Here is a 12,866-nt window from a genome sequence, read left to right as displayed (position 1 = left end):
AACCTACACTATACCTTACAGATACCACAAACATTAACAAAAATACTCTAGACAGATTGTTGCTATAAATGTTATCATTTCCACTAACAGGTACGGCATCAGCAAATTATGTGCTACACAAATACATACTAAATATGATGTTACCAGTACGCAGATAATTCACATGCTTCCTCGGTCAGACCAACCATGTTCTGGGGGTAGCATGTAGTTGCGCATAATTTTCAGACAAGGATATGGTTCGTTGTCGCTTCTTCACCACATCCACGTAATATAGATTCACATGGACATCCCCCTGTTATCATGTTGATCTTAGTTTTGCTAACTCTGTTTTCCTTATAGGCTAACTTTCCTTGAGGCTTTTTGTCACATGAAGCAAATTCTTTCTTGACTTGAGCCTTTGGGTTGCTGGTTGATACCTGTAAAAGTTGTGAGTCCTCAAATTCAGTACCTTAGAGATTTCTCCAGTCGGGATGCTCCCTTGCAGCAGATAACTGAAGGTGGAATACATGCTAGACAATAATTTTCTAAAGGATTTAGATCTCAGACAAACTGTCTTGAGTCTGCAGGTCTCATTTCAATTGAGATCTTCTTGATTTGCACCAGATGGGGCAGGCATATTCTGCAGCTGAATAACAAAGGGCTGTAGCTAAAGTCTTTCAGATGCGAGAATGTGTCCCCCAGGTTGTTCTGGGCAATTTCCGGAGAATGTTATTCCTTTCTGATACTTGAGTTTGTCAGATACACTATCTGATCAAGTGTATCTGGACGCCTATTAGTTGACATTATTATGGAACGTGTCCACCTTTCACTTATATGGTGGCATGAACCTCCAGCCTCAAGAACAAATCATTGTTCCTGCTCGAGGCATAAGTTTATCTATACATAAATCTGATTTCTTGATAGCTTTTAATATTTTTAATTGCTTTGGCACTCAACATACTAGTACCATTTATATATCTGTTTGATTATTCTCAGCCTTGACAACTGTTCAGCACTGCAGCCACCACACAACTGACTACCAAAGATAGCCACAAGACAAAGATGCCTTACATTCCCCCCATTCACTTCTTTTTCAAATCTGGAAAGAAATTTTGGAAAAAACCAAATGCAGGAACAGACAAAAATTTCCAAGTAACAAAATCAAGCAAAGCCACATAACTATTACAGTTATTACACTCATGCATTTAACATCATAGTAAAATCAGAGGCAACTCATATGTTGTATGGTAAAAACACAAACCATTGTGTAGATATAAGTAAAAACTAAACAAACTCATTCTGCTCACGTTATTCCGTGTCCTCAGATTTTTAACATAGCAATATAGATAAAAACAATAAAGCACATCAGTCATTAAACCACCAACTAGGTTTGACACATCAATTATTAAGTTATTCAATTGCACAACATCCACATTACCAATCATCTTACATCTTTAGTTTGAATCCATTCAGTGAAAACAAATACAAAACAAATTTGTAACAAAAACACACGTGTACTTGCGCACTGAAACACTTTCACTAGATGCATGGCTGCCACTCTTTGTGGTACAGCAGGTGTGTCCCTGTGCACCTGCACATCAATACTTAAAGATCTCACTGATGTGGTGTGGAGGGCCATAAGGTCATCACTGCCGCTATGTCACTAGCTGCTGGGGTAAGCCTCACAAGTGCATAATTGCACCAGGCATCCTAAGGACGGCTGCTATGTTCAGTGTGGAGACATATTCTGTGACTGCACAGTGTTGATATTTCGAGTGGGGTCATCTCCATGCTCGGTACGGTGTGAGGGTGCAGTCCCATACCTCGCACTGATGCAGTGCTGATGTTCGAGCTGCAGTTGGCAGTTAACATTCCCCATGTTGCAAACTCTAAGAAAAACAAATAGCTCCTAAGTGTCCACTTGTAGATAACACTTATAACACTGTCAAGATAATTTATGCTTGTGAAGTTCATTACGAACAGAACTGTGTCATGGTTGCCACCATCACAATAAGGCTTGCCATGTCTTCTTTCCATTGTTCTTTCTCAAGCCACAAAATGAGTTCAATCCCCCTCCCCCATGGCACACATGTGACATTTTTTAAATAGTTTTGAGTTGTCTGTCACGTTCAGCTTTCCTGTCTCATCTGCACTTCCCTCTTCTTTCTCCACCACCTTCTTTCTCTGTTCACTTTCCTTGTATGGTATTTTGGTCCTTTTCTTCAGTTTTGGTATCATTCTATGTGATTTCTTGGCCAGTTTCCTCATCTTCAAAAAGGCTTTCTTCCTCACCTAGATGATGTTTCAATTTGACGTATTTTACATGATCCACTTGTGTCTCCTTCCCATAGTCTAATTCTATCATAGTGCAATCTAATCTCATAGATGCTATTGTGTTCTCTATAGGTTTCTTCTCTTTAGAGATAACCATTTGCTCTCTTCTGCCCTTCTAAATCTCCAATGTATTTTCACTAAAACTGACCTCTACTTTTTGCTCCATTGTACAGTCTGCTCTTAATGTGCCATCCACACATAAATTTGGTACTACTGAGGCTCCCTAGTGTATGCAGGGTGCCTCAGGAGAAACAGTCAGTATTTGGGGATATGACAGGAAGGATAATTGAAAGCAAAAGTGTCTAGTAAACATGGGCAGTAAAATGCATACCTTAAGAGTTATGAGCATTTGTTGAGTAGAAGAGGTGTGCTTAACAGCAGTGAAAATTAACGAGTGGTAATAGATTTTAAGGTAGGGGTTTTGGAGCCCATATTTACTGAAGTTTTTTGCTTCGAATGATCGTTCCTGCCATACCCTTGAATTATGACCATTCCTCCTGGGACCCCCCAGTACTCTTGGGCCCCCCAGTATTTCTTCCTCTATTTCAACTGCCTGTATATTGCTGTTTTCTTTGGAACAATCTTTGTGACCTAAATCTGTATTCGCAGGGCTTGCTACATTCTTATTTGCAGCAGCTTCAGTTTGATCTTGTTTTTGTAAGACTGTCCACTTCGAAAATTCTTTCTTTGTCATCAGTTTCTGAATCCTTGTATTTGACTGTATATTCTTGTGGCTTGATGACAATGAAACGTCTTCAGATTCTGTCACTGTTTCTGCCCAAAATTCTTCTCTTATTTGTCTTATTCATTCCTGATGTTCTTCCCATTACTTCCACATTTTTCTCATTTGTTCCTAGCATTCTCCCATTAATGCTTCCAGCACATTTAGTAGCCTCAATTCATTGATGGTCATTTCTTCCTTCTGCTGACCTTCACATGACAGTTTAGTCTTGACAATTTGGCCAAAAACATAAAGTACAGTTCTAACACAGTTCCCTTTGAACCATCATCTGCTGTTCCACACCCCAGAAGTATGACTGTTTCAGTTGTTCACTCAGCACTTCTTGGGCGGGCAACAGTTTTGAGTTTTGTTTCTTGCAAACTTATTCTTCATTGTCTTGGATTGTTGCTGTTGTACATTGTGTCCTCCTTGATGGTGAATGCTGCTCCATGATGATCTTGAAATTTCTTTCCTCATTTCACTTTTGCAAATATGATCAACTTATTCAGTTCACTGTTAAAAAAACCCCGTTCCAGCCACATAATCTGCTACACTGCCCACGCACTCAACACTGCAAATCTTCCCATCTGTTGTCAGCACATGCCTCCCATTCTTTTGTGATCATGATGTTAATTTTAACAGTTCTCTTAGTTTATCTCGTGCGCTTTCTTCTTCACCAAAGCTTGTATAATCAGCTAGCATTTCTCCAAGCATTCCTATATTTATCACTATCACTATATTGGCGTAGGCTTCTGGTTATCCCAATGGTTTCCAGTTTTTAATCTGTATGCCACTGTTTCCATCTCCATTGTAACTCAAAAGGTGTAATGAGGGCATGTCCAGCTTGGTCTACATCCCAGAAGTGGGTGTGCTGCTAATTCTGCCTGTTATGGCAAAGAAGGCCAGTCTCTGCACCTTGCCAAGCTCCTTAGCAGCCACCATTCTACTTTATTCCACTATACTGTAGCTCCATAAATTATCATAGATCTTATTTCAGTGGTGTTTAACCAGTACTTATTTCTGGAACATTAGAGCGCTTCCAACTTGTAACTTATATTCTTTAAGTGTCAGGTCCATGAGAGTTTTGTATCCAAGGTTACTTCTAGTTACTTCACTGTCGCACTGTCCCCACCAGTGGTAAGAGTTTCTTCAAAAAGCTTGAGATTCCTTTATGTGTCCTGGATATGGTTCCTTGTAAATGGTGCCTAAGCATGGTAACTTGATTGGTTTCAATGTTCCCCATACCCAGTGGACACTTTTTTTTTAATCAACACATTTTTGGACAGGATCTCAGTTCTTCTTTTGAATACCTGTAAACCAATACCTCTCAGGGACTTAGTTTTGGTCTGTATTATCTGCCTGAGTGCATTGAGCGGAGTAAGTCTTGAGGAGCAGAGCCAGCATCTCACATGGTGTCCTTGTCTACCCGCCATCCTACTTCATAGAATTCCTCCTGAATTAGTTGGTTTTCTAGTGAGATTTTGTGAATACCAGCACAATTAGCTGTACCTTTCACCTTCTCACAAAATACCTTCCATGATGATAGTTTCACTTGCTTAGTCACAAGATTGTACTTTGCCCATTGACCTTTCCTTGTTGCAAAGGTGAATAGTCTTCTTACCTGGTTTCTTTGCATTTCCATTTTATTGTCCCACCAATGTATGTTCTTTTTTGTGCACTTCATGGTGACTGGACAGTTTTCTAAGTGTAACATCACTTCATCTGCAATTTCTTCGAGATCTACTGGATTTCTTATCAAGTAAAGTGAGTTCAGGTTTTTCTTATATTAGTCCCAGTCTGTTTCCCTGGGGTTCCTATAGGCCGTGGTCTATTTAACAGCTAATTCAACACCAAATGCAGTATATATGTGGTCAGATAAGGATTGATCCAATGTCACATCACATTGTTTGGCATAGCTACCCATTAAGATGGACCCAAATGTTATGTCACATAATTCTTCCCTTCATATATTCCTGCAGGTAGGTTCCCTATCCCTTATCAGGATCTCTGAATTGTTCACGAAGAGATTTTGAAGTAAATGCTCACCTCTGCTGTTGGTGTCACAGCTTCCCCTCACCAGGTTGTAGGCATTGGCATCACAACCGATCAACAGTTGTTCATTCAGTTGTGAGCAGCTGGCTACCAGTCTCCCCACTTCCTGGGAATGACGAGCATTGTCCTTGTAAGGAGGCCAATAAAATTTCCCGTGTGCTTTCCTCCTCGCACTGTTTCACGCTGATGGTCACTAAGTCTCTAGAACATAAGTCCACCATTGGTATGAATGAAATTCCATTCTTGACATAACTGCATGTTCTGGAGTTTGTAGACTTCTAGTGCCAATCAGTTTACCTCCAGTTCCTCTGAGGCCTGATACATCCACTTTATACTGTAGTGTCGGTAGCTGGACCGACACTGTGGAGGTGATTGCTGAAAATGAACTATAGACTAACGATGTAGCCGATAGGGCACGCACGGCATAAAACAGACGGGCGTGAAGTCTGGAACATGAGAACTTATAAATGAATAAGAAGAAAAGTATGTAGATGCTTTTTACTTATCTTTTCTTTATTCCTTGGAATACATCTCTCTTGAATACTCGTAAGCTATAGGCACTGATACAAATGGCGCCTTGCTAGTTCGTTGCCATTAACTTAGCTGATGGCTATTCTGTCTCTCGGCTAATGAGAGAGAAAGGCTTCATACAACTGGGCGGTAGCTAGGTTCTCGTACAACTGGGCGATAGCTAGGTTCGCGTACAACTGGGCGGTAGCTTGGTTCTCGTACAACTGGGCGGTAGCTAGGTTCTCATACAACTCGGGGCTAGTCCACTCTCGTATCACGAGACCTGCCTTGGTGGTGGCGCTAGGTCTGCGATCACAGTGGCGACACGCGGGTCCGACATGTACTACATGGACCGCGGCCGATTTAAGCTACCACCTAGCAAGTGTGGTGTCTGGCGGTGACACCACATATACAAATAGGGTTCCTGACTTAGGGCCACATCCACATCCAGAAAACGAATCAGGGCAGCAGATGGCTCCTCCTTACTGCAACACATCTGTACTTCCTTGATCAAAACCTTTGGAGGAACATTCTAAGAAGTTTCGATACCCAAACTACTATCTTTGCAATATTGAAGAGTGTAGCTGCCGTCTTGACCAGCGGTTTCACCTTCTACCATGGAGATATCATGGACATCATCTCCGTAAGGTGGACCACCATTTCCATCCCCTCACAGACAAAGATTAGAACACATCTTTCCACACAGACCCTTCTGAATTTGAGGTCTGGCCTTGCCCCCCTCCCCCCCCCCCCCCCCCAAATCTTCTCAAAGAAAACCATCTGATCTACTTCCTGCTGCTGCAAGGTGATGTTGCAAAGCGGATATCCGTGTTAGATAACTGCCATCCTAAAAACCAAGACTACATTGCTATAGGCCTGTTTCCCTGTTTCTTGCTTAGGCTTTTTCTGGATCCGATTATCCTGAGAAGTGGGATGTTACACTCCCTTGTTCTTTTGTTCTTTGTCGTATAAGAGGAGATCACAACTTGGGGAACTCAGAATGTAATGAGGATTGGTTGGTTTGCTGTTTACCTAAAGGGTATTCTCCTCTAGCAGCAGTAAAATGCTCTGGCCAGTCAATTCCTTGAAAAAAGGTTTCAAAGTTTTACCCACACATTATATAGTGGTTTAATGAACGCTCGAACTTGGGTTAAAGTAACTCATTGGTAGCACATTTGATTTTTAATCTGCTGATCCAGTTTTAATTCCAGCTTCTACCAAATATTTTTTTCTTTGGTTTCAATTAGAAGAATTTTTAAATAAAATGAACAAACAAAACTATCATAAATGAAATCACTAATGATTTTATTTTGTATATGATGCAAATGTTTGTTAGACCTAATGAAACGAGTTAAAATTAATATATTATTTTAAAATAGTTAAATGAAATTTTATTGCAACTATAACAAATCATCTGGTAGAATAAAAATATCTTTTTTTTGTATTACAGTTGATTTACATTTTTTTTACATACAAAAACTGGAATGAAAATTATCATAACAACACTGAAACAACTATCCCAACATGTGGCACAATTTTCAAAAGATGAATTTTTATAAGATCAGCATTTTTCAAAAGATCTGTGGGAAAACACACTTCACTGACATTCGTAAAAATTCCTCTTTCATCCGAAAGTTAGGAAGCGTACCAAGCATACTGGATTATTTCATTAAAAATTGGCGATGAAAGTTGATGATGTAGTGTTAGTTGTATTTTTATGCAGTCTTCACAATAATTTATTTCTTGATCATTTTTGGTGAGATAAGTACAATTTTGTATGTGCTTTATTAGATTTTTCACTTGCTGATAAAAGTAGACCTTAGAAGGCTGAACAAGAGTAGTACATTTTGGGGGAATCACTTTAATGGTGACTTCTTCTCATCTTGAAAGACCTCATCATATAATTCAGCCTTTGTTTGGCTACTCCAAGAGTGGATAATCAACAAAAACTTTCCTTTCCCCACATAAGGCATCAGACAACTATTAAGGAAGTCGACGTACAGTCTTGTTGTTAACTTTCCACATTTTGACGACGTTATTACAACATTTGTATATTTTTTTTAAAATGTTAGTTTAGTGTTTAACTTGAGGGCCAAATTTACCAATTGCTTCTTGGAGACAGACAAATACTTTCGCTGCTAATCTACCAGAGTTAGAGAGTACTGTGCAGTGTATGTATGTGCAATTTCATTCATGTCACACCTTTGTATGAACGTCATTTTGTTCCTTTTTTCACAAGAGTTCTATTGTAGACAGACTGATACTGATATCCTAGAAAGGAGAAACAAGATAAATGAAAATATATTGTATGGAGGGTGAAAAAAAAAGGAAGTTTTTTTAAAGTGTGTGTGTGTGTGTGTGTGTGTGTGTGTGTGTGTGTGGTGTTGTGCCTATCGCGACTCAGCTTCTCTGCTATATGGTGAATAGCAACTTTCCTTCTCTAATATTATTAAAGCAATCTCTGATAATTTACCTGTCTGGTCAGTGTTAATAATAAAATCTTTATTGAAGGTAGGTATTAATTTCAGTGTCTGCATTCATAAAATCTCAGCAGATGCCAAGGTTTGTTCTATAATTGCAGTTTTTTTTCTTTTTAAATAAATTTTGTCACTTTTTGTTGATGAACCGATGCTTACATTTGAACTTCTTCACCCATCTTGCAGAGGCTTTAAATTCAAAATGCCCTGCTGCTGCCAAGGCCAACTGTTGAAAATTCTATGTAATCCCTTGTTGATAACTTTCTCTAGCTTCCACAAAACAGTTATATGTTCTATGACTAGGATACTTGTGAAAGTGATTCCCACCTGTTTTTTATTTCTTCTTCCCATTTGGATATATATTCCTTCTTTTTTAATCAGCTGCAACCTTTTTTGGCAATGTTTGTAGATCAAACTTGTGCAACATTAACAATTTTTGTTTTATTATCCAAAGAGAGATATTCTGCCTTTCTTCCTTTTTTTCCCTTCTGGTTCATATTCATTTGATGGTGTAATATGTTGAATTTCTTCAAAAGGTTCCTAAACAGAGTTTTCATGTTTCTGCAAGAACTCTTCGTCAGTATCAAATATTTTGTTAGCCATTGTGTCTGTAATACATGCATAAAATTCCTCGCCTGTCAACATTGCTTTGTGAGAAATTGAAGTTTAAGAGTCTGGGGCAATCAGATTATTATTGGGCAGCAAGCCTATGTAATGAGCAACTGCATCTCTCAACAGTAACTTCAATTTTTCACTGTATAATGAGTCTTAAGTAATTTCATCTCCAAGTTTTGATACACCCATGGTTTCCTTATTAACAGATATATTCAGTTCAACAATCTTTAGCAATGTAAACACTCCATACTTAGCAATTGGCTATGTACTTGAGTTTACTCAATACAACCAGTTAAAATGTAGAATATGGGAATGTGCTGTACCCTGTAAGTAGAATGATTTTAATAGTTCCCATAGTGTGTGCTGTTTAAGACTTTCCCCACATAGTAACTGATTCATTGGTTCACAGGCATCACGTCAAATAGTATTGTGCAGCTTCCACAACATTATCCGACACGATGCCCATGAACAAATGAAGCAGTTCCCATAGTGTCTCCGATATTCTGAAACATCTGCCTATCAACAACAGATCAACAGTTTAACTCGTCCACAGAATAAACATATTAAAAAAAGTTCTAATGAACAACTTGCACCTGTTCACATACAGTAATAGTTTAAAAAACCACTAATGATTTTTTAATGACAATAGTACTGTATTAATATTTACCTCTCCTCTAAAAATGGTTTTACTATTATATAACTATTTTAAATTACTATATTAATTTTAACTCTTTTTGTTAGGTCTAACAAACATTTGCATCATATATAATATAAAATTATTGATGATTTCATTTGCAATAGTTTCATTATTCATTTTACTTAAAAATCTTGCTAATTATAACCAAAGAAACAAATATTTTTGCTGGAAGCTGAGATTGAACCCAGATCAGCCGGTTAAAAAGTAAGTGTGCTGCCAATGAGTTTTTTTTACACAAGTTGCACAGTTCATTAAAGTAGCACATAAAGTGTCGGTAAAACTTGGCTGGTCAGCACGTTTTACTACTGCTACAGGATAACACCTTTTAGAAAAACTACAGGCCACACACTCTGAGACAATCTCATTTTTTGGAGCCCTTAAGTCAGATATATTTTAATGCTACAATTTATGTTTAAGAAGCCATTTCTTGCCTTCCTATTCTTTTTGTTCTCTGAGAAAGTTTCTGCTGTTGATCTGGTCCAACTTCTCACAGACAATTTCCACTCCTTGTACTAGTCTGTCACCCAATACAGTTGCGGAAACAGCTTCCGTTGGTATCATCCCCAATGCTTGAATGTTTGAGGTCTTAAAAAGACCTTTGGTTTCTGTTTTATTTTTTGTGATCTCCATTTTGGTCCCAAAAGAATTGGAGTTATATTAGGCCAACACCATGGAGCCTCACATGGCATAGCCCTAATTACTCTGGAAGACTGCTGGTACCCTATCAGTTACGCGCTGAAAGCCATGTGATTCCTGGCAACGAAATACTGTGTGCCGCATTGCAGTCATCGGTGATACTGCATTCTGCAGGACTTAAAAAAAATAGATTTAGTCTATTATGTGGACTATTTATAACACTAATGAGACTTGCCCTGAAAGTAATTCCAGAAAGTTTAGATGTTGGGAACAAAAAGTGTCTTGTTCATAAGCAAATGAGTGTGTTATCACAAAGTAAGTGCTGAAGAGTGAAATGACTCAAAAAGTGAAATGCGAACACTGTCTTGTTTTGAGAAGGAGTTATAATATCCTAAGTTGGAAGCAATGCAAAATTCAGGCTTGTATTTAAATACTCCTGCATATGTTTTCAACCAAAACTTAATAGTTCCACAAAAAACAAAAATTTCCACAATTCTGGTGAGGTACCATACACTGAAGTTCGGGATGCAATGTTGCCGGAACAGGAGCTCAAAACCAGGGGGCAGTCATTAAATGTAATACATCTATATCTGGTTATTACTTCCTGTATTACATGGAAACTTAATTATGGATAATTTTTGCTTTTTATGAAGGCTTCAGATTAGAATACACACAGCAATTTGTTTTGAGTGACGGTGGAAAAACTTAAGGAATGACAAATATTGATATATGTGGACAGAATAGATAAGCCAGTCCCCCTCACTGTGTCCATAATATATTTTATGTAATTTGTTTTATATTTGTTACACTTTCTATTTGAAAAAGTGAAGTGGGTATGCTTTTCAAAGTTGATACTTGTTTGTAACAAAAGCAAAGACATTCACCAAAGCAATGCCTGTTACAGAGTGGGATCCTATCTGTGGATCTTTTTGAAGATACAGATGATGACTGTAGTGAAAGGGTTGCTGACTGGCTATCAAGACTGCAGGAGGAGGAAGCAGAATCGGAGATCGAAAAGGGAGTCATTTTGACTGCTAAGCCATCGCTGCAGGAACAGCTTCAAAAATTCACCTGTATTTAGAGTTTAAAGAAGTTCTTGCTTAGTAAACATTCTGGAGTACTAATTTAAATAATGCAGTTAAAAGTATATATTGTGATTCAATTGTGAAAATATGTATAGGTATTTATTCTGTTGATCCTAATATGTTAGATGTATGTAGTAAATTGGGCTAGTGAGAAGTGCATTTTCTGTAAACACATTCATTCAGTTACAATCATGTGACAATAAAATGTATAGGATTTATGTTGATTTGAGCCATTATGGCTCAAATTGGTTAGTAAAGCACTCAATTTTATGAGGAAATTTGTGATATGTAAATATACTACAGCACTAACTGGTAAGATTCTACTAACATAATTGAAATTGTGAGACTTTTGGAATTTATGTGACAGATACTTAATTTTTCAATTATATTACATTTTATTTTACAAATGTGTCAGACAATATATGGGATGATTCAGGTTCCCATAGATTTGCTCCTGAGTAATGTTAAGATGTTTGGTGTATTCAGTACATATCTGCTAAGTAATTACCAATAATTAAACCCTGAGTGAGTGACATGCACTTGTGGACAAGCAAACACACAATTTTAAACATGTAAAGTATGGCTTCCTTAACTTTTGGGCCGGCCGAAGTGGCCGTGCGGTTAAAGGCGCTGCAGTCTGGAACCGCCAGACCGCTACGGTCGCAGGTTCGAATCCTGCCTCGGGCATGGATGTTTGTGATGTCCTTAGGTTAGTTAGGTTTAACTAGTTCTAAGTTCTAGGGGACTGATGACCTCAGCAGTTGAGTCCCATAGTGCTCAGAGCCATTTGAACCTTAACTTTTGGTTTACTGAGCTCTCATTTCTGTGGAATCTGGGAGTGTTATTGTGATTTTGATACCCTTCTGGTGTAGCCACTGAGCATATGTCATTCTGTTGATATTTTAGAACTTAGCACATGTTATTAATACAGTAATATTCTTTGGAATAGAAACAACATTTGTTATTTTGGTATATGTCTACATATATCTGTGGGTTATTGATGTGTACTGATCAATTGTGTGCCAGCTACAAGATTGAGCAATGGAAATGGTAACTGACATTGATGCTTATTGGTAGTAATATCTAACAATGTTCAACAATGCTGACCCCATAGGCAAATGGGAAAGGGCAAAAGTACTTTCATATCCCTCACATTATTAGTGTTGTGATTGTCAATGTCGAGGATAGCTTGACATCTCTCGCTCTTTGATTCTATCTGTTTTGTACATTTATAAATATTTACTGTAGACACAGTAATAAATTGTGCAAGTGTTTTGATTTTTAGTTGCTTCCTCAAACAAAAGATTGAGATATATTTTCAGTTTTTTATTTTGTACCATATTTACCTCAATTTCATTTAATAGTGCCATCTTAATTTATGTTCTTATCTTGTGTAATAGTGAGAAAGACATATTGATTTTCCTGTGGCATAAATTTTCTTCATCATCATCATCTTCATATTCTTCTTCCAACATTTCAGCCACATATCTCGCAGCCATCTCCAGAGTGAGCCAACAGACTAAAGCTACGGTACTTATACCATTCTTTTAAACCACAGATACAGGGGCACCAGAGACTTGGATCAGCAGCAAAGAGTGTGCACAAATTAAATCTATGGCTACACTGTTGATGTATGTTGGGATATCAACATATTGTTATGAATTCTTCTGTGGAGACATCTGTTCGGGATTATAGAGAAAGTAATTAATTTCATGGTTTATCTAGTTTGAAACCACTATCTCTGTTAATGACATTCTTCA

The 12,866-nt window shown here is 37.9% G+C and overlaps 1 protein-coding gene across 2 annotated transcripts in view; it reads left to right on the top strand.

Annotated features, from left to right (window-relative positions):
* The window catches only part of LOC124794856, a 130,758-nt gene extending 118,376 nt beyond the window's left edge, over positions 1–12,382 (top strand). For both annotated transcript variants that reach the window (XM_047258522.1, XM_047258525.1), the window contains one exon: positions 10,926–12,382. In XM_047258522.1, the coding sequence (XP_047114478.1) occupies positions 10,926–11,102 (177 nt within the window). In that variant the 3' untranslated portion in view covers positions 11,103–12,382. The remainder of the gene's footprint in view (positions 1–10,925) is intronic.
* Positions 12,383–12,866: the final 484 nt, after the last annotated feature.

The sequence above is a fragment of the Schistocerca piceifrons genome, chromosome 4 (assembly GCF_021461385.2).
Source record: "Schistocerca piceifrons isolate TAMUIC-IGC-003096 chromosome 4, iqSchPice1.1, whole genome shotgun sequence".
Classification (NCBI taxonomy): domain Eukaryota; kingdom Metazoa; phylum Arthropoda; class Insecta; order Orthoptera; family Acrididae; genus Schistocerca; species Schistocerca piceifrons.
The sequence above is the reverse complement of the archived record's forward strand: the minus strand, read 5'-3'. Positions and strand labels throughout refer to the sequence as shown.